This window comes from Pseudonaja textilis, chromosome 3 (genome assembly GCF_049901715.1).
Source record: "Pseudonaja textilis isolate UNSWEBS1 chromosome 3, rPseTex1.2, whole genome shotgun sequence".
Lineage (NCBI taxonomy): Eukaryota > Metazoa > Chordata > Lepidosauria > Squamata > Elapidae > Pseudonaja > Pseudonaja textilis.
Genome location: NC_141992.1, coordinates 117461717 through 117485203, shown reverse-complemented (window position 1 = coordinate 117485203; position 23487 = coordinate 117461717). Strand labels below are relative to the sequence as shown.

The 23487-nt window shown below is 36.1% G+C and overlaps 1 protein-coding gene across 17 annotated transcripts in view; it reads left to right on the top strand.

Moving 5' to 3' along the window:
* Positions 1-23487, top strand: part of CTNND2 (catenin delta 2) — a 471659-nt gene that overhangs the window by 233572 nt on the left and 214600 nt on the right. For all 17 annotated transcript variants that reach the window (XR_015743082.1, XM_026701042.2, XM_087930702.1 and 14 more), the window contains one exon: positions 13881-14475. Coding sequence is in view for 16 of the 17 variants with exons in the window: in XM_026701042.2 (XP_026556827.2) it covers positions 13881-14475 (595 nt within the window). In the remaining variant the exon portion in view is untranslated. The remainder of the gene's footprint in view (positions 1-13880; positions 14476-23487) is intronic.

Sequence of the window (23487 nt, the reverse complement as noted above, 5' to 3'; positions counted from 1 at the left end):
AAAGTACCAATAGTTCTTCTTGGTACTTTGTGGAGTTTAAGCTTGCAGAATTATTTGCTAGCCCAAACCATAGAACCTAATGTATTATATCTATATAATAATCAGAATAAGCTATAGTAGATTTTCCCAAGATGTAAAATGATTGCACAGATTTCCAGGTCACATTTGACTGTGGTCTTTGATTCTTTGTTTTCTTTCTCCACTTTCCTATCAGGCATGTCTTTTCTTTTAGAAACAATTAAGTTTTTTCTCCACCAGTATGCTGAAAACAAAATGTTGAAGTGAACAAGTGTTAATTCACTCAGGTTCTTAACATAACTTTTTTCATTTACTTAAGTAACAATCTTCAGAAATGATGTACATATTTATGGATCCAGACAAAAATGTTAGGGTTTCTGGCAGCTATTTACATATCTAATTAAGGAAGCTGATTTCAAAGAAAAAATGTTACTGTGGTTCAAACGTGTGTGTGTGTGTGTGTGTGCATGTTAATGTGTGTACACAGAGAGGGAGGGAAGAGAAAATTTCCAACCCTTGTGTATGGCTTTTTAAAGACTTGAGCTTTGCTGTCTAACACTAAAAGAAACCCCACAATTCAGACTATAACATACCATAGAAGCACAAAATCTCTTCCAAAAAAAGGAAAGGCTCAAAAAGTATTTCCCAGTGGTAAATTTATCTTTCTGAAAATAACACTTTTTGAAACAGATTTATTGTGGCATGAGTTTATCATGTACTTTACCACCAAAATTATCTGGAATGATGTCAGTATTTGCATAGATTAAAAAAAAATATCAATCTTTTTTTGTAAAGTTTGTTTAACAAGTTTTAGTTTGTTTCTGATGAAGATCCTTTAAAACAGTGGCCCCCAACCTTTTTTGTGCCACAGCCCGGTACCGGCATCACAAAATGATCCGCGGCCTGGTACCGGCATCAGCACGCATGACAAGGCAAGGCGAGCCGAGCGACCGGCCAGCCAGCCGTCCCCCGCTTCTCCCTGCCACCTTCAACTCCTCCTTTGTACCTTTGTCGATGGGCTTCGCTTCGGGACAGCTTTGGGACAGTCGCTCGGCTCGCCTTGCCTTGGGTGCTGAAAGAATCCTTGCGCCTTAGTTTCGTTCAAAGCTGCCCCCCCTTCGATGAAACTAAGGCGCGAGGATTCCTTCAGGACCCAAACGCCGCTTTCCAACAGGAAAAGCTCACCTGGAAGCACTTTCTCGTCAAACAAGATGGTGGCGCCCAGCAAACCGGTGGCCCGGTAGGAAATGTTCCACGGACCGGAACCGGTCCGCGGCCCGGTGGTTGGGGACCCCTGCTTTAAAAGATATTTTAAAAGGAAAGGCAATGGTTTATATAATGCATAATTAATTTAAGTGGGAATATACAGAAATGGATAAAGGAACATGCAACATTTAATTTCTGCATCAATATAAACAGGATAAAAAGCTTAAGCTCAGGAGCAAAACACAAAAATAAAGCACAAAGCATGGTGTTATTGTGTGAGGATTTTTAATCGAACAAATTTAACCATGGCTGTATCAGTGCTATGGAACATTTTTTAAAGCTTGTTTTTAAAATGCTTATGGAACATTTTTAAAAACAGAGACTGTCCCAGGAAAATATTGAAAATGAATCAATGTCTAAAACACTGTAAGAACATACAAAAGATCATGCTCTAGTCAGTCACAGCAGAACATTAGATTTAGTCACATTAGATTTCACTGAATAATGATGTTCCAAGAACATGAATCTCCACATTCTCCATGTCATACCTAATTTTATAACCCCCTAATATGCCTTTTAGCTTTCTCTCTCTGAACTAAATGCTTTTAAGTTTTCTTTATTAAAAAAAATCAGATTCATTTACAGTTGAGATTTACAATTACTTTTCTTTATCTTGGGAGTAAAGAATTGCAACTACTCTTCACAGTTGTAAACACTACCCCAAATGTGTTCATAACAAAAATACTTATTACTTAGACATAATTATAACAATAATATTTTTATTTGTTTCTTTCCTAGTTATATTCTAAACATATTCTAGTTAAATTTCCTAGGATGGCCCATATTACACTTCCGCTTCACCAACTTCATTAGCTACTAGTCTGCTCCTGAATGCACTTCAAGCTGTTGGTTATGATCTCTAAAGCCTTTAATGGCATAAGTCCAGACTACCGAATAAACCACCTCATCCCACTAGGATAAGCCCATCCTATTTCCGGCAGAGAGGGCCTACTTTGGATCCCATCAGTCAAACAAGTGCAACTATTGGGATCCAGAAGAAGAGCCTTTTCTGCTACAACACCCACCCTTTGGAATATCTTACCTCGATAGTAAGTTTCACCCTCAGCCTCCTATCCTTTTCAAAGAGCCTGAAGACCTGTCTCTGCTGGTTGGCCTGGGGATGAAATGGGGGAATTCCACACTAGAGGTGGGTCCTAGATTGATGGCAGACTCCATCTCCCCCTTGCTTTCTGCTCTCCACCATCTATCTTTTTGGTTACCATGTTAATCTATTGTTTTCATTGTGTTCCTTTGTCATTTTTTATTTTATACTTCTATTGCTTTATTTTTATTTTATTTACACTCAGTTCATTTTTCTTCTTTTATTATTGTAAGCCACCTAGAGTAGTCCCTTGGCAAGATAGGTGCAAACAAATTTAACAAATAATAAACATCATTTAACTTTTTCATAGTAGCTATGTTCACATTTTTATTTATCATATTATTTTCCTAATTAGGTTATGTACTAGTTATATTATTCCTCATTGGTCAGACATTCTGACCAAGTTAGGATGGACTTCAATCTCATCTGTTGTTAAACTCAATTTGAAATATTTAGTAAATGACCTGTGACCAATTGGTCATCATTTCAGAGATGTGTCCTTAACCGGATCCTCAAAACCTCAGCACAAGGATGGGGATCCTTATCTTAAAGTGGGCAACACTCAGAGTGGCACTCAGAGATAGCCCTGTTGAAGGAGATATATATATATATATATTGCAGTCCAAAGTCATCACAATTAATGTATCATGACATTTTGTATTATGTCATGATCTTTTATCTAGCTGTGGATAGATGCTAGGGGTGCACCTTCATATGCCCTACAGGGACTACACCTTTGAATATGAAGGTTGACAAGCAGAGCCCTTATGCCACCAAAATATTCATATCACAGTTCCAACATCAAAGGTAAATGGCAAACATTTAGCCTAAAATCCACTTTATTCCCCATCCATATGGTGATCTCATCTGCTTTTTGGCTGAGAGTCTCACCTCAGAAAGGGCTTCAATGGTTTCAAATTTGATGGAGGATCCAAATTCAGCTTATTTCTTTTTTTTATAAAAAAATTATTTGGGTTTTTCACAAAACATAATACAAGTAAAAAAAATTTTTTTTTTTTTTGAGAATAGCATGGTCCCGGGTTATCACTTCTCCATACAGACACAAACTCAATTTCATATTCATCTTTGTGTTCTATTCCATATCTTATTCCTATTTTAACATTTTCTCAATAATTTTTCCCTTCCCTTAGTTTTCTCAATCTTACTTTTAATTATCTCATTCCTTTCTAAATTTAATTATATATATCTTTTTCTAAGTTTCAATACCTTTCTAGTCATTATATTTATACTTTTGTCTGTCCTGTTTCAATTTCATATTTTCTTTTCTCATTAAACAAATTTTTTTCCCTGTAGTTACTAATTGGAGTATGACACCTTTGTACTTTTTAATTTTTATCCATTCAACTCTTATTTAAACTTCAATTTATGCCTTTACAATTATAACATTCAATATAACATATAACTTCCAGTCGAATTCTGCTTGGTACATTCTTAAAATACGCACTAAGTTCTTAAAGAGAAAAAATATACATAATAATAATAAATAAAATACTTATTCTATTCCAATTCAGCTCTATAATTAATGTTGGTTATAATCTTTGACATCTTTAACATTTCTTTTCAATAGGGTATCATACTTCTAGGAACTCTGATAATATTTCCCTAATTTTTTCATGTTTCTTTCATATTCCTCTTCACTTAAATTTTTATAACACATTTATAATAATTAAAATGGTCCCCTCCTTTCCCAATTTCATTCTCTCTTTATTTCATTTATTTATTAAACATTCCATTCCATTACAATGAGTATTTTATCTATCATTTTAATCACACTTGTTTCATATTTTCAAAGTTCATTTCTATTTCTAATATAACAATACTATCTTACGTACCCTTGCAGAATCCCCGTTTCAATTAAGTTTTCACCAATTATCTCTATGTCTTCTAAATAGGCTTATACCCTTAATCCTTGTACGTTTTCCCTGTTTCTCTATGTCCTGTTTCTGTCCTTTATAATTTCTTTTCCTTTCCCTCTTCCCCATCTTCTTCTCCCTTCCCTTTTTGACCCCTTCTGTCTCTAATTCTGATTCTTTCTTCTGTAATCCTTTCTTCTGTTTCTTCCTATGTTGTAATTACTTTTCAAACTATTCTTTTGGGGAGTTGTTTCTTCAGATCTTAAATTTTTCACTCTCTTTCTACCCTTTCCTTTCCCCATATAGAAATACTTGGTCATTGAAGATGGCTTCTTCTTTATCCTGCCCTTCTTGTTCTACAGGCATTTCTTGTTGTTTCTCATAATTCAGGATCTCCATTTCTAAAAATTGAAATACGAAGCCAAAATAACCTCTTCCTTCTTGTGCATCTTCTTTCTGTTTTTTAAGTTCCATTCTCAATTCTTCCAAGAGTGATACCATTTTAAAAACTTTTTAATAAAATTTTTAAAAAACTTTTAAACAACCACCCGATTAATTTTAGCCCTTTAGATCCAATAGCCAAAAATCCAAAAATCACCAAGTAATCCAAATAATCCAAAGCTGTTTCTTCTTGCTTCTTTTTTCCACTTTCTCTTCCTGAGCTTCTTTTATCTTGTTACAAAGTTCCAGTTAAAATGTATCTTTTAGGAATCTTATTAAAGTTTCACTGTTAATTCCTTTATTCCCAGGTGGTCTCCATTTTTCCAGATCCCACCCTTTTCTTTTTTTCCTTCTTTTAAAAGTTTTTGAGAATCCAGAAATCTTTTTTATCCCTTTGACATTTTATTTTCAGCTTAAATGCCTGTTAATGTCAAAGTAGATTTTTGCCGGTTTCTTGCTTAAATCTCTTAGTTGTCAATATAAGGGAAGAAAAGAAAAAAAAAAAACAAATCCTTTCCCTTCCCTCTCTCATTCACCGCTTCAAACTCTTCTTTGGGAACAATGTTGTTCTTTATAATTCAAATTCCAGGGTACCTTATATTGTTGCTTTTTCAGTTCGACTCAGTCAGCCAAAACTTTCTCTTCTTATCTTCCTCCTGCACATTCTTTTCTGGTTGAATTCTTCTTTGAGGTGGCCATTTCTGACCATCGCTGCAACGGCCTTCGGGAAAGGGAGTAATGGCCAACTGGGGAGGAGAGATGCGACTCTCCTCGACCCTGCTGGCAGTCTCCCCCCTCTTCACCACCTCTACGGGCTGGCTTAGCCCTGAAATCAGCCGGCTCAGGGCGCTCAGCGGTGAGCACAGATCAAAACTGCACATGATCAGAGATTTTGGTCTGTTGCCGAAGAAGCTCAAACTGGAAACCCCAAATTCAGCTTATTTCTGAAATCCCGTATCAGTTCATCAGTGGAATGGCTTGCCTTTAGAAGTTGCGGCTGTTCCATCACTGGAGGTTTTTAAGAAGAGATTGGACAATCAGTTATCCAGAACAGTATAGGGTCTTCTGCTTGAGCAGGAGGTTGGACTACAACACCTCCAATGTTCCTTCCAACTATATTCTGTTAGTTAAACACTAGTTCTGAATCCATCAATGTATATTTCAAGGTCTTTTTTTTCTTTTCTTTCTTTCCTTCTTTCTCTTACTTTCCACGTTGATTCTTAGTATGACTGAAATGTTGACTAAAAACCTATAGAATTAAGAGTCTAAAATGACACTAAATTTGTCAGAAGCATATTTAATCAGTAAGGTAAACAATCAGTAAACAATTGCCAGCACACCAATAAATGAAAGGGAATGCATGCAAATTGTATATTTCACATTGTATATACACCTTTATGTATGGGTAGAAGTATGATAAAGTAAATAGGTAGGTAGGTAGGTAGGTAGATAGATAGATAGATAGACAGACAGACAGACAGACAGACAGATACAGACAGTCACAGACATAGAGCATGCCAGCACACAAATGTCTAGTTTTTCTCATATGCTTTATTATAATCTACTTTTTTAATACTCATGATTAGAATTAGTGTATTTTATTATTTAATGCAAATCTCATAATCTCTTATTTATTACATCTCTGTATTCTCTCATTCCTTAAAGATATAGGCTTTATAGATATGTCTGTAAATATTAATCAAGTTCTCTTCATCTACAAATGCCTCTTCTCCCTAACAATGAGAATTAAACTAATGTAAATAATAGCAATCTGTTACTGTTTCATGACAAAATCAGCTGATTGACTAAATACAGATAGTCCTCAATTTACAATCTATCACTGGATAATTGTTCAAAATCACAATGGGACTACAATAAGTAATTTACACCCTATAAAGCATGCCCACCACAAATACACCAAGGTTACACGACTGTAATTCAGATGCTTTGCAGCCAGCTTGCCTTTATAACCACCAGTAGTTGCGACATCCAATAGTTACATGACCGGGATTTGCAAGTTTTTTTCCAGGCTTCTTTACTACAGTCATGAATTCAGTTTATGGTTTGTATTTCAATCTGAACATTGATATAAATACAGGTTATAACAGATGACTTTATCAAATTATAGAAGAAATAGTTTCTGAACCAATCATTGTTAATGTGATTTATCTTCCAATCTCATTTCACATTCTTTCTCAGAAAATATACTTTTAGAGAATAATTTCTCTTTCTTAAAAATATAAAAGCCCTTGATTCTCTTCATTTCCATTCCATTCCATTTTTTAGGATTAAGGAATGAAAACATTAATTTTTAACAATAGCCTCAGCCAATGTATGAATTGTATCATAGGACTGGGATTTAATTTTTTATCATATTAACTGCCAGTTTCTTCAGTCTATAAATTGCTTGCAACCTTGAAAATAATATGTAGTGATTACAATATCACCTGGCACAAAGTATACTCTACCTTCTCATCGCCAGTCTGCCCTGTGTCCCAAGGAACTACTGTTACTGTAAGAGTTTTTGGATTTTCTGTTTGTGATAACAATCATAGGAACTTTAGTTGTGACCTAAAATGCATCTCACATAATATAACTTCCATATGTCTATATATAATTCTTTTTATCATAAAGCAATTTTACCATATAAATGACTGGAAAAAAAAGGCAAAAGATATGTAAAACTTATATAACTAAACTGTATATATATAACTAAATATAACTAAACTAAACTTATATAACTAGATACTGTTCAGCACCATATTAATTCACAAGGCATAATGCAGTTGACTGTAGAAAGACTAACAACAGGAATAGTAAATCTTCAGAATTGTATCTGAAATCACATATTTTACTCCTGAAGAATTAAATGTCTGAGACATATTTTATCACTGATCCAGCTATCTACTCTTAAGGCTCACATTGTATTGCCTGGAGATTTTATTACATTCTTGTACAATAGAATCTCCAGTTAGATTTCTGATTACTTTCCATGTAGCAGGCAAAAATTTAGTTGTTAAGCATGAACATAAAAATTTAATGTATGGATAAATACTTTTGTTTTAAAGGTTTTAAAAAGATAAAGATTAATCGAAATTCATATATAGTAAGAAAAAAAATCAGTGAGAAACATAAAAGTACAAAACTGGGAAAAAGTAAATGAAAAATAGAAAACTAAGAATAAAAATGCAAGGAAGTGGCTTCCAATTTTTTTTACAGTAGTGGCAGTACAATTATAAATTTACCTTTTACTGTACAGTTATAACTCCCTTCTTTCTGTAATCTGTCTATCTAATCAAAAACTATAGACCATAAGTTCAATTTTTTCTGTTAATACAAAAGTTTCCAATCAACAGTAAACATACTGTTTTTTTCTCTGATTAACAAGAATTACAGGATTTTAAAGATTACAACTGAGACTAAAGGTATTTGGGGGAGAAGGGAGGTTTGATGAACAAAGAGTTGAAAAAGTCATACAATTTAGCAGCCAGATTGTTGTATATACAAAGATCGAAAGATTCAGCACTATCTGCAATGGAGGAATGGTTGGTGAAGATGATAGAACTTGCTGAGATGGCTTTTTCTCAATTTACTTGAAATTGTTTCTTCCATACATTTTGTTGAGAATTCATGCTGTTCTGGATTGCCATGGCATTTATTGTGGTGCTAAGAGGCTTAGGAAATAAATCAGTAAATAATTCCACTTGTTTTAAAGGTGGAATTAAAACCTGCTGTGAGCCACACAGAATGGATTAAAACCCCTTCACCATCCCTCTGAAATCATAGGGCAAAAGCTATCTTCAGGTATTTTGCTAAGTTCATCATTAAAGTGGGTAGAAAACAGGTTGAACACTTGGCAGTTCCTCTTTATTTTCATTGAATACCACTCTTTAGTCTGAAGAACAATTGACCTAGCACTTGCCTGATTCAGAAAAACGCTCCACCCCAAAAATATGTTCATACAAATATTACTATTTAAAGATATATACCCCCACCTTTTTTTAATAGAAGCAGTCAAGGAAGATTACAACCATAAAGTTAAAAATGCAAAATTCAACAATAAAATCAATATGATTAAAATCAAAATCAAATGCTCATAATTATAATCAGTTTAAAGCTTTAAAAAATTGGCAAAGAGATTCATAATTGCCATTTTCCTAAATAATAGAAGAATAGTGCATCCCTGGAGAAAGCATTCTGAGAGTCATATAGGGAAGATCTGTTTCCATCTTCCAAATGGCTGAATTTATAGTATCAATGCCATCTTCAAAAGGGCCTCTCCTGGTGATCGGAGTAATTATGCAGTTTCACAGTGGGAGAGATGTCCCTCGGATACTAAAGCTCTTCTTCATATCTTCAGTTGTGGGAGAACTAAATGGGGTCAACGTGTACTCCCCATTGTATACCAGTTTGAACTTCTCCATATATTCAGTTGAAAAGGTCATATTAAAAACAACTTCAGCATGTTCTATGATCTCCCCAGTATCTGTGATATCTTTATGAATATATTGTTCCAAACAACGGAAAAGACCATGAAATGTAGACTCCCAGTTCCTTAATTTCTAGACTTCAGCTGTTATGCACTGGTAAGGAATACTGCAACTGAAAGCCTATCAACTTTCCACGGAGCCCAAGAGAGGGAAACCAGTGCAAAATCCAGAAAGCTTCCTATTGAATATTTCAAGAGATTTATCCTGAAGTGAAATAAAGCAATCATTCATATCAAAATAAAATAACCAGAAATACATGCCCAACCTACTGTATTTGAAATACCTGATTGTATTCTAAATCCATGTTAAAACAATCTTAATTGTTAAATATTTTAATATAAAAAATCTACCTATTTAAAAAAAACATTGCTTTGAAACATTTGCAGGCTCATTTAATAGAAAACATTGAAGAGAAACACATATTTTTTATTATTATTTATTTCCAAATACACATCCTTAAGCTTGCTGAAATAATTTGCAGATCATATATGCTGAGCCATAATCTGGTTTACTGATTCACAAATAGCTTTGCATGTTATACAAAGCCACAGTTAATTGCAAATTTACCATTATAATGGTTATGGGTTGAATAAAATAAAGCAAAATTCATCTGGGATGAAAAGAGATATTAAAGATATTTTATATTAATTTTCACTGAAAAAATCCCTAATTTTGGCAAGAATGTATCTGTTCTCTTTTATTGTACTTCTCTATTTGATTTTGAACAGAAAAAATGAAAACGAAAGAAAAGTGTCAATTTCCAATATTTAAAGGCACTCTTCATTGTTTCAGATGAAATGTCTACATGTTGAAGAAAAACAAACAGAAAGGGGTGTTGCCATAAAAAATATTTTTAAAAACAGAGTGTGCTGTTTGATGGAATGCTTAGCTATCTCTCAATCCAGTTGCAGTTATTAGAGGATTTTAATGTTACAAGATTAACAGCTCTGGTTAATCCCTTCAGCCTAAAATGTCTGATAGAAACTAAAATGCCGTCTACATTGAGAGATAAAGATATTTTATTCTTTAGTGTTCCAGAAGAGGTTTAGGCACATAATTGAAATTTATAACAGGAAGCAACTGCTGAAAACTTTGTTTTCCTCCTTATCTTTTTTACAAGATTTAAAGCAAATTCCATATATAACTGGGGAGGTCCTATAACCTCATGCAGATATGTCTCACAAGGTATGGTTTTTATTCAAGATGAAATTTCTATTTGAATTGGATCCAATATTGATTTCAAAATTTTCCACAGCTCCATGTCAACCCTCACTTTCTTATATTCCTGGTAAATAAATAATAACTTTTTCAGTTTGGAACGGGTAGTTGTATAAGATTCTTGTATACAAAAGATATCTGTATGCCCGTATGCATGCACATACACACATACCCATATTGGTATACATATTGAAACAGAGAACACAAGAGATGAAGAACTAGATGGTTGTGTGCAAAGCTAGTGTTTTAGGGTTTGTTTGTTTTTTTAACATTTTCTTCTCCTTAATTCACTTCAGTTTTCATTGTAATATTTATTTCAAGTTGAAACAAAATCCTTCTACATTTTCAGGAATTGGATTTGAACCCAGCTACTATTTTATAAAAATAATTAGGTCCTATCCAATTGGCAAAGAGGATGCCCACACCAGTCCACACTGCCTTTTATTTTTAGCTTTCTCAGAGTGGTTTTGTACATTGAAAGTTTCATAGATGCTTTTAAATTTTAAAATGCATGTTGCAATCTCAGCGATTATTTTCAATCTCTAGAATCAAACTGAAGTCATATATTTAGATGAATGACAAAACTTTACCATGAATCAGCAAAAAAAATGCATGTAGTCTAGCATCCTGTTACTAATGCCATCCATCCAGATGATGGTAATTTATATGATGCATGTTGCTTGCTCCAACTAGTATCCAAACATGCCCTTTTCTAAACTCAAGGCTGAGCTAACCTTACCACAGTTATCCTACATGAATTTGTTCAACACATTTTCTAAATCTGGTGTCTTCCAGTTGTATTATATAATTTTCATTCCCCAAATTTCCAGCCAATGCCTACTGGCTGAGAATGGGACTCCCAACCCATCTGGGGAACATCAGGTAGAAGACAAATGTTTTAACCCTTGCTAACTTTATCAGCTGTAAACAAGAAGCCATCCATATTTACTGTATGATATAAACTGATTCTACACAAACATTTATTCAGGTATAGCAATATACAATATTTCTATGGATACATGTCACAGTCCATACTCTCCTTTGAAAAGAAAGAAAACAGCCTACTCCCTTTTGCTTCTTAATATGACTGCATCCAGGTTCCCCTTCCATCTGTGTATGAACTGATGAAGAATGGGCAAATAGATCCTCACTTGAAATTCCTCAGTTTTCTTCCCAGAAAAGATTTATCTATTGATTTCTAAAGCTGTCCACTTGATATTCAATAGTGAACAGCAATTTAAAATTAGCTATAACAACAAACTAAAATCTTATTCTTGGGATCCATTAAGAGGTTTTAAAAAATTATCTTGGTGAAGTTTTTGAATTACCTTATTGAAGTGGTAAGAAAGTGCCACCGCAGCGAGTTTTGTTCTTTTCTGTTACAAATTTGCATCTTTCACTTGCTTTTAAGCCTCTCTCATTATCATCATTTTCTATCTGAAATAGCCTTTGGGGATTTGGTGCATGGAGAGAAAGGGTAGATAAAAGATTGTACCTGGAAAGAGATGATATTCATATACACCTCTCAACTGTGCAAAGTCACCATACTCCATAAGATTTTCACAGAAGTTCGCGTTTCCAAAAGAAATTTCAAAAGCATATTTATCAGATTGAAAAACAGTAGGAAAAATCTTGGGTGATTTTTTTTCTAATTGCATTTAAACAATTAGATAAAATAAATTTTGACCCATGAGCTAGCCAGCTGTTTCAAGGCTAAGAGAAGTTCTAAGAAGTCAGAAAACAGATTCTCCAACTTGTTTCTGCTATGCAAGAGGATTTGTGCTTCAGCAACTGTTTCTACCAACTAGAATGTAGGGAATAGTATTCAAGGTGAGGTTCTACCTAGGTCCATGATGGCGAACCTATGGCATGCATGCTGGAAGTGGCACCCAGAGCCATTTCTGCTGGCATGCAAGCCATCGCCTCAGATCAGGTCCACTGCGCATGCGTGCACACGTCCCACCAGTCAACTGATTGTCGGGTATCTAAAATGCATGTGTGGGGCATGCGGGAAAGTCACACGCATGCACAGAGATGAGGGGGGTCATGCGCACATGCGCAAGGGGATAAGGAAGCAAGGGGTCACGTGTGCATGCGCAGGGGCACAGTCATTCACGCTTCGCATTATAGGTGCAGGCACACATGCACATGTATGCACGCACTTTCAGCACGCGACGACAAAAAGGTTAGCCATCACTGACCTAGGTGTATCACAAGAAACCTTGAGATCAATTGATGATGCACTGATTAATATTCTAGAACTAGAATCCTATCCAAGAATTCTAAGTAGGACAATGTGCCAAGTATCCTATTGCTTGTCTTACATACTGGAGAACATGCTATTATAGAAATATTGACTGCTTTCAAAAGGGACATTTAAATCAGTATTTGCTTTGTTTTTTTTAATTGGTAAGTCAAAAGAAAAAAACTCCAATTGTTTGAGAGTACAAATAAATGTATTTCTTCTACTGCCTTATGTTATCATTTTACAAAACAGTTTATTATAATCCTGTAAATGAGGATAATAAATATTTCTACTGCAGTTAGTGACAAACCCCAGGCTAGATCATTTCTGACATTCTATCTAACACCTGCATGAAAAACTGTAAATGTGACAGTGCATACAACAGAACTGAGGGATTACTAGTAATTCTTCCTGTAGGCAATACATTTACGGTAGTTGCTGCACAAAATGCAGTATCTTTAGAATAACATTGTAATGCTAGTGTATCAGCTAAGGCCCTCCCCCCAGAAATACCCTAAGAAGTGAGATTTACAACAAGGGCTATTTGAATATCCCAGTAAACTATTCTCAAGACCCTCTTAAGGAAGAAAATTACTTTAAGTGCACAATACACTTTGTGCCACTTATGTTTTACACAGATACGATTATTATTCAGAGTATAAACTTAGCGGTGAAAGTCGTTTTCTTGCCCATTTCTCCAACCGTGCTTCGGGGTAGAGAGGAAAGAGGAAAAAAACCTTGAAGCCGAACCTTTTAAACACTAGACGATCTTATTTCGGCTACAGGATGCTAAAAATGCGGCCGTAGTTACCATAAGAGACAAATTCGAGTTAATATAGTAGAACAGCCTTCGAGTAAAGGGGACGAAGATGAACTTTATTTAACATCAAACCAAGAGATAGAGAGAGAGAGAGAGACAGACAGACAGACAGACAGACCCCAGATGCTCGAGACCTGCTTAAGGAGTGAGCAATGAGTCGAGCCTCATCCTATGTAGCAAGAGCATTTGCGCAGTAATTGCTTATTTTCAAGGCAATGGGGGTCCGGCCGCGGCAAAGGCTCAAAAAATGTGCGGCCGGGGCGCGTTGAATTGCTTTCCCGGTTCTCCGGACGGGGTGGGGGAGGGCGGAATGGGAGTGAGCTGGTCAAAACCGCCTCCTCCGTTGACCGCCTCTCGTCTGCCTCTTTTCTCACTCACTCTCCCCGCCCATCCCCCTCCTTCGCAGGGCACCACTGGCCGGACTGCCCACCTCGCCACTTCGGAGCCGCCGCCACCCCCGTCGCAGCCGCTGGCCAGGGAGACCTTCGCGCCCAGCCATGGGAGCGCTTTCCACTTGCCGGACTCCTCCTGCTCCTCCTCCTCCTCGCAGCAGCCACACTCGCCGGCCCTCTACTACTCCAGCTCCACGCTGCCGGCGCAGAGAGTGAGCTCGCCCTTGTCCATGCAGCAGGTGGGCTCGCCTACCAAGCTCCAGCGGGCGGACTCCGCCTCCGAGAGCGGCGGCGGGGGCTACGGCACCACGCAGCGGGTTTCGTCTCCCAAGCAGTCGCCCAGCCGCCTCGCCAAGTCCTACAGCACCAGCTCGCCCATCAACATCGTCGTCTCCTCGGCGGGGCTCTCGCCTTCTCCGATCCGGGTCACCTCCCCTCCCACCATCCAGTCCAACATCTCCTCTCCCATTCATCAGCTGAGCTCCACCATCGGCACCTACGCGACCCTCTCGCCCACCAAGAGGCTGGTCCACCCTTCCGAGCAGTACAGCAAACACTCCCAGGAACTATATGCCACGGCCACTTTGCAGAGACCCGGAAGCCTAGCAGGTGAGAGAGAGTATGCTCGTTTTCCTTTTCAAGTCCTTTGAAGGCGCACCCTCCAAGGTCCGCTGAACTAGATCTAGCATCCGGAGAACGTTTGTAATTTTGATTGCTCTGGTTCGGAAAGGAGGGAGGGGCGGAAGGATGATGCTCACGCTCCCCTTCTCCTACCCCAAGTCCTGGCTTAAGCGATTCCTGCTTGTAAACTAAACTTGTTTTAGCGTGAGCTCAAATAACTGACGATCCCAACAGACGATAAGTGCGGAATAACAGATTGTATGCTCTTAGCCTAAGGGAGGCATTGCTGATTTCATTGGGGTTTGTTATAAAAAGCAAGAGATTTGCTGTTGACCCTTCACATTCTTTTCATTTCCACCATACTCTTCTTGCCAGATAAAAAAGCTCCATGGAAGAAAGTTTTTCTTTTAAATTAGAACAATATCTTCCTTGAATGAATGCACCGTTTCTTATTTAGCTGGCATTACATTCTCTGCATAGCGATGCTACCAAACGGATTTTTAGAATGATTTCTAATTTCCAGTAATATTAAAGTGCTGTGGTTCCCATTCCTTAGGAATCACCTGGTGGTTGTTTCTTTAAAAAGAAACCCTTGCAATTGAAGAGCAGTTATTGATCTTCTTGGTAATCAGATAACTAAACTGTGTTCTTTTCAGTGGGGAATTTTTGCTGTTGTAAAAAACCACTTGAAAGATACTGCTGTAACACCAGCTGTCATGCTCATGTGTTCTCTCATCTGATTTATGTGGCTGAGTGTGGCATTTAAAATAATTAGTTGGGATGTTTTGTTTCCTGATACCTGGAAGATATTCAAGTATCTCCTTAAAAAAGTAAAGCAAAACGGTAATCAGCAATCTATTTTAGCATTGTGCTGTGTTATTTAAAAATAAGGCAAAAATTAAGAAACAGTTTTGTTCTCTTAATTGTGTTTTTATAATATCCCACCCTTCAAAGGAAGGGGCTGTGGATGGACTGAGGCATGAGGGGGAAATCCTGGAAGAAATAATTTGCAAACACTTCGGTAATTCTGTAAAAAAAAAAAAACACCTATCCAAGATTCTCAATCAAGAATCAGTCATGACTTAAGGAGAAGTCCATTTTTAGTTATTTACTTGTTTGCATTGCTAATGATTTGTATTTGATGGTTCCAATCATATGTCCAGCTCTTGAAAGACCCTCATAAAAGAAGATGCATAAGTTTATGAAAGATATAGAATGATCTGTGGAGTAGTTGTGGCCATGGTTATTACCAGAGAGTGGCAAATAATGTTGAGCAAATGGCATGTTATTTCAATAGTACTAACACTTTCCTTTTCCAGAGAAGTGAAGAAAGTTGGACAAAATGTGAATGAATGTTCAGTTTATGACCTCTACAGATTATAAACGTAGGAGTGTTCCTTGGTGGTGTTTCTTATCTGATGGTCTCTGCAGGCACTACCTGCTGAAGGTCTAAAAATAGTGTAATTTATCTTGTATCATACTGTTGAATACCCATTTTGTCTCTGTTTAGCAAAAAAAGGTATTGTTTGCCCAAGTCTAGCAACTGATCCACTCAATAAATTACTGTTAGCTAACCTGAGGCCATACCACTAATTTTCATGCAGCCTTTGAACTAATCTCAAAGCCAAATACAGAAAATTGGTTTAGGCCTTTGTTAAGAGTGGTGACCTTTTTCTGCAGCCTGCAGCATGGAATAGAGAGAGTATAGTTTCAGAAAGAAATAAAAGAGGTATCTGACAAAAAGAGCATCTATATCTAATTTTGGCTCTGGACCCAGCCACTGCTTGCTTCAATCTTACGCAACAGACTACCCTGAGGGGCAGGAAAGAGAATGGCCTGCATTGACTGATAACTGTCTTCTAGAGTTGTATGGGAATGCAAGGACACCTTCTATCTGAGGTAGCAGTGACTGATTGAACCTGAGATTATTTGCAGTAAGATTGCAATGTTTCAGTAAACTATGGGTCACTTATAATAGATTAACCCATATTAGACTATAAAAAGTATTTTGTAGTCCTTTTTGTGGTAATTAAAAAAAATAACTCTGAAACTGTAATGGCAGATTTGGCTCATGACTTTTTGGGGGGGAAGCGGGTTTCCTATTCTGCACAGCTTCCTTTTTTCTCTGTATCCCTTCTTCTGGTGTTCCTTTTTTGGCCAATGGAGGGGACCAGGTATGTCTCTTTCTTGCCAGGCAGTTCCTTCTGGGACTATAAGGCTGAAGAAAGGCCAAAGCAACTGGCAATCCAGACAGTACAGTACAGGTAGTGCTAGACTTACAACCGTTCATTTAGTGACTGTTTGAAGTCACAACAGCACTGATTTATGACTTATTTTTTCACACTTACAGCCATTGAAGTATCCCTATGATCATGTAATTAAAATTCAGGTGCCTGACAACTGATTCCTATTTATGTTGGTTGTGTCCTAGGGTCCTGCAATCATCTTTTGTGACCTTCTGATAAGCAAAGTAAGGGAGGAAGCCAGATTCACTTAACAACCATATTACTAACTTAACAATTGCAGTGATTCATTTAGCAACTGTGGCACAAAAGGTCATAAAGTGGGGCAAAACTCACTTAACTATCTCACTTAGCAACAGAAATTTTGGGCTCAATTGTTGTTGTAAGCCAAGGACTAACTGTATTAAAAGCAACAACATTTCTATATTTTCAAATTCGAAAAAGCTTGTTAGAAAATATGATCATTGGCTCACTCATTTGGCTATACAAATTTGGGTATTGTATATTCTGGATAGCAGAAGATATGGGTTAGTTGTATTTAAAAATTTATAAAATATTACTAAAAACGTGAACAAGGGGAAAAGATTACATTAATACAAAGTATAATATAAAAATGGCCCATGGATCATGAAAATAATTTCCTAAAGATGCTCATCTTATGAAAAAGAAAAACTAAATCCAGAGTAGATGATTATATAATTGAATCATCACCTACATAGCAAGATGTTGTTATGGTTTTGAGGGTTTTTTTTGGTCAGAGGAAGGAGTCTGCTAACTCAGCAGAGACATATGGGGAGAATGCAGATCAATAGTTTTTAAAACAACTCTGTCTTTGATAAGCAAGAGAAATTGCAATTCAGTTTTGGCTCTTCTCTCTGCTGAAAAGTTAGAGTGTGCTTGGAATCAGAAGATCTGAGCACCACTTAAGCTTAAGTAGGCTGTTTAAATGTCTTTTCTGTTGTTTCTATCCACTGCAATATATTTTGCTTTTTGTTGGAGAGGGTTGAAAGTTTGTTTAATGGGATTAAATGTCATAGACTGCATCTAAAGCGGCAGTTTTTGTGGACATATTTTTTTGAAGTTACTAATGAAAAACAAAATTATAAGCATTGAATAATCTTTTTGTGTTTGTTTAAAAAAACTTGCAAGCCTTTAAGAGTAAACAGTCCTTTTCACAGTGTTTAAGAAATCGCATTCTATTACTTCTCATCAGCTTTTTCACATGAATGGCTTCTTGGCTGGCTTGTTTGTTCTAAAAATCGCTAAGGAGACCTCCTCCTACAGGCTGGCGCCAATAAATACCCACAGTCTTTGTATAATTATGAATCTTTTCAGTTTGGTAACTAGGACATTTTGACACATTACATGTTGAATGAAAGAGCCTAAAGGTGATAATCGATGTCCTGAAGGTATAAATCAATCAAGATTAACTGAAGCTTTCTTGAATAGTGAGTGACAAACTGAAGTTTATTGCTCTTTGAAAAGGTGAAGCGCTGTTGCTGCTTTTTTAAATTTTGAATTCAATATGGTTTGATGATACTATTTGCTTATAATATTGATCTTGAGTTATGCCACACATCCAGTTAATTTGTTCCATAATTCCAACATTACCTAACACTTCATTCAGTGTTTTGTGTGCTTTTAAAAAAATATGTATTCTATTCATGCTATCAGAACTATACTGCAAAAATCTTAGAAAACTACTAGATGGGTGATAAAGATTTCTGTATCTTTTACTTGCCTTCATTTAGCCTTTAGGGTTTTTTTGCCACTCAAATCTGGTAGTGCTATCATTTCATTAAACATGTTGTTTCCTAAATTTTATTACTTATTTCCTATATAATCTTGAACAATGTATGCGATTGTACAGTGTGGGTAAATTGGAAGAGAAAATAATAGTAACCACAAACATAACTTTTTTCAAAATAGAAAAAAATAGACTTTGTTCATTTGATTTCTGTTGTTGAAAGTGGGTTTGTTTGGTTTTTTTGCTTTATATATTGTACATGCTAGAAATTTAAATCTTGTTCATGATAGATTATGACATCTCAGGAGAGGAAAACTGAACAAGTCTTTTGTTTTTTGTTTCTTAGTACTTTTTTAATTCCACTGACTAATGAACTCTTGAATCAAAGGATGTCTTTGTTAAATATAAAACACTGCCAGATCTCTTCAATTAAACTCTTTAGAAGAAAGGTACTAGAATTTAAAGTGGCAGAATGAGGGATATATTTAAAAGAAGTATTGTAAGAAATATTATTTTGCCTTTTTACAAATAGGAACAGGATTTTTCACCACTCACCTTTAAAAAGTAATACAATAATGTTGCTCTTCATGTGAAAAATTAGATCCTCTATTCCCTGCCCTGAAGGCAGTGATACAATTTAGCATTCAGTATCATTCTGCTAACTTTTTAAACACTGACTGATCACAGCTGCCCCTTAACTCTGAGCATCTTATCTTTTGGTTTTCCATTTAGTTCCATTTAATACTTGCTTAAGTAATGGCTATGAGTATAATTTCACAGGTTTCCCTCTTTGAAAATGCTGCCTGATAAGAAATGTATGCTGTTATGTGTAGATATCTTTAGGTCACTCTGATGTGGAAAAATTAACCTTTTGTCGCATTTTCCCCATAGCTGTTTAAAACAGAGAGCATGTTTAGGTTTTGCATTTGTAATCTGTGTATACAGTCTTTTCTAAAAAAAAATAAATTCATTTATCAGACTATAAAATATAAAGGAAAATAAAAAAATAATGAGAAACCAGGTGGAGGAAAAAGAGAAGAAGAAGAGAGAGCGTGGGGTAGAAGGAGAAAAAGAAACAAAAGGCATTCCTACTCTTTTTAGCATAGTAGAAAATAATAACATAAAGTCTCGACTTTTTATACACAGTAGTATATATACTAGCCATTTCTATAACAATATAATGTGTATATACATTCTGTGGATATTGGAAATTCACAGTGGATGTTGGAAATCCATTATAAGGCCCTGGTCAGTATTAAAAAAAAGCATGCTATTTACCAGTAGTTGCAAATATTTTCTTTGTATTTATTTCTGTGGTGATGAGTTTATTTGCAGTCCTATCTCTCCCCAAGGATATCTACCCATTCTACTAGGTCTGATAGGGTGGGAGCACTTTGAATGTTTTTTCCTTCAAATATTGCCATTTAGTGGGACCTGTAGCTCTTCCTGCCTTTGGAACACTGGTAGGCAAGCCATGAAAACTCGGTTTTACCCGTAGGCATTAGAGAAGTGTGAGGCTGGAACCCAATAAGGTTTTCTTACAAAAATGTAGGGATGCATGGCAGTTTGGGGACGCTTTCCTGTTTTTATTTTATAGAGATAGATAGACAGACAGACAGACAGATTTATAGTTGTTTGTGAGTGGCCTGTTACGGTGCATAAGATGAATGGCTATATAAACATTTTAATAATTACATACATAAAAATAATATACTGTTCATGGGATCTTGTTATAAAAAATCATGATTTATTGAATAAGGGATGAATATTAAGTCTATGATCCATCCCCTTTCCTCAGACACCAATTTTGAAATCTTAGTTTCATAAACCAGTTTTCTATTTTGTCTACAACAAATTAATGTCATGCTTACTGATTGGTTTCTAATTTCACTTGGTAAGCTAACATTAAACTTCAGTCCTTTCTCTGTAGCAAAATGGAAAACTGGTTTATAGCAGAGGATGGCATTTCTATGATCTTAAACTAATACAGGTGGTCCTTGACTTACAACAGTTCGTTTAGTGTCCGTTCAAAATTCAACGGCACTGAAAAAAGTAACTTGTGACCATTTTCCACACTTACAACCATTGCAGCATGCCCATGGTCATGGGATCAAAATTCAGATGCTTGGCAACTGACTCTTACTTATGACAGTTGGAGTGTCCTAGGACTGTGTGATCAATTTTGCAAACTTCTGACAAGCATAGTCTATGGGGAATCCAAATTCACTTATCAACAAGAAAAATCGTAAAATAGGGTAAAACTCACTTAATAAATGTTTCATTTAGCAACATAGATTTTGAGCTCAATTATGGTCATAACTCAAGGACTATCTGTATTTGCTTTCTCATACCCCCCCCCGTCTCTTGTTATGTTGGTTGCAATGTTTGATGCTGACTTAAAACAGTTATCAAGAATAGATTTGAAATATATATGTAGTTTTAAAAAGCAAAACAAAACTGTAAATATGAAAACAGGAAACTAGAAATCATTATATTTCTTGAAATAAATATTTCATGTGATCTGAGCAAGGGCTAGCTTTTAAGGTATTTGTTTGATATTCCTGGGTTATACTTTTAGTGCTGAAACTGCTGTCAGCTGAATAAAATATGGTATATGGTTTGGCTTTAAAATATGCATTATCTCAGTTTTACTGTCCTGTAAACAAGCTTTTTGTTGTCTTTCCTATTATCATTTTGGGACTCATTTCTACAAGTTTGTTAATGTTGTTTGTTTTGAAGATGAACTAGATTTAATGCCCCATACTTTATAACATTGCTTGTCTGGTTTCTTGGTCAAGATATATTTGGATTCTTGTTTATACAGAGGAAAGTTTTTGTTTTCTTCTTTCTTTGCAATGTAAGACTTGGAAGTTTTCTTTCAGCCCCATACAAGTTGGTCTTGCCTAGTGCAAGAGCTGGTTTTATAAAATTGTTAATTGTGATACTGCCCATTTTCACATGGTTTTCCTTTTGTCTCTAAACCTCAGGTAGATTCAGTTTTGCATTACGTTAAGATTATACTGTTATCTGTCAAAAGGAAAATATATTTTGAATTTTCTCCAGTGGATTTGTACCAATGGATTAATTATACTTGGCTGAATATGTTCTTGTCTTAGCACATATGAGCTTTTCTAGAAAGCTTTCAAATACAACCAGTCTGCTTTGAAGGGACTCATAAAGTTAATACATGCATGTTAATATCATGACTTGTGCCTTACTTTTATTTTAACAGGTGTGTTTGTTCTTTTGGAGAGCTATTTGGAAATGTAATTGCACTCCCACATAACAAAAACACATCTAGTAACAAAACAGTGCCTTAAACTTGAATGAAATTTAGATTTGAAGGAATAGTTAAGTACGCAGCTGCATTTGTGATAGCCATCCCCTCTCCCACCCATCCCATCACCGCTGCTGTTTCTGCCAGTCTGCCGAGCCAGAAAGGTATGATTTTTGTCTCACCTAGGAACAATTGATACTTCCCGTACCAGCTGTAATGGACTATGAGAAAAACCTTGCAGAAGAGGAGGCAGAGTCACAGCCAAGGGAGTGGTTGGATAAGAGCTGGAATGTAATTTGAGAAAGCATCTCAGATTGGACTGTCCCTTGTTCTCTTTAGTATGAAGGCAGAGAAGGGGAAACATATTCAGAATTGCAAAACTGTAACTATAACCCTATAATAAAAGCTGTGGTGGGCTGCAACCACTTTAACAACCGTTGGTTCTGTAAGTGCATGTGCAGCATTCAATAAACACCAATTTGAACCTCTCCAGCTCATCTTCTAGCCTTCCCGGTAAGTAGATCAGCTGAGATACAGTAATCCACGTTGCTGCTCAAATCAGCTGAGCTGCAAAAGAAGGAAATATAAAGCAGGATAGGGCAGGGGTGATCATCATTCATACCAGTTCACTAGAACCAGTCTGAACCACCAGCAGCCCACCACTGAATAAAAGCAGTTTTAATATTCATAACTTTGGTGCTGGACTCTGGTCCAACAAGAAGGGCTGATACCAGCTCTGTTCTAACATTACCTGTACTACTGGTATTCTGTCATTTTCCACCTCATGTAGAATATACAGGTACTGTGTTGACTGAAACTGTTTTATTGGGTGCTAACAGAGTTCATAATAAACACATACTTATTAATGGAATCTTCTTGCATAAAAGATTACATTTCTATGAGGAGTCCTGCTGGTGCTGTGGTTAAAGTGCAGTATTGCAGGCAAACTCTGCCCACAGCCTGGAGTTTGATCCTGATGGGGCTCAAGGTTAACTCAGCCTTCCATATTTCCAAGGAAAAAGGAGCCAGATTGTTGTGAACAATATGCAAATAATTCTTCTACCTTGTAAATCTCCCAGAGACTGCTGTAAGGCATTATAGGGCAGTATATAAGTCTAAATGCTATTGCTATTTTCGGTTTAATGCTTTGATATTCCCTTGTGTTATTTATTAGATTCCCTCCATTTTATGAGAAAATTATATGGTATATGATTGTCTTTTCTTTAAAAAAAACATAATATAAAGTTGTTTTCAGATTAGAGTAGTAACCCTGCAGGACAACTTGCAGTTTAATTTTTATCTGTACTATTAACTTTTGGATCAAACTAATACATTTATGAATAAGGAGACATTTTTCCTGCTTAAAATGTTAAATTATCTGAATTACAATCTTGGTTCTGGATAAATCTTCATTTCATTACATGGGTATGGAATTATTGCTATCTTTTACCCCCATTGACAACCCCATTTAACATCTCGCCAAAAGATAACATGTCAGCTGGAGGATTACACATCTTATTCCTGCATTACTATAGTTATCAACTTGCTGCAAAAAAGAACAGCTATTGATGTTCTTCCTTTCAGGATACTCTGAAATGAACATATTCCCTACTTTGAACAACTTTAACACCAAGCTGTCTTCTATATTAAGTTTGACCATAAATTATATATGTATATCTGTTTTATTAAGTTCTGTTACACTTAACATTGGTAAAGGTGAAAGGAAATCATAT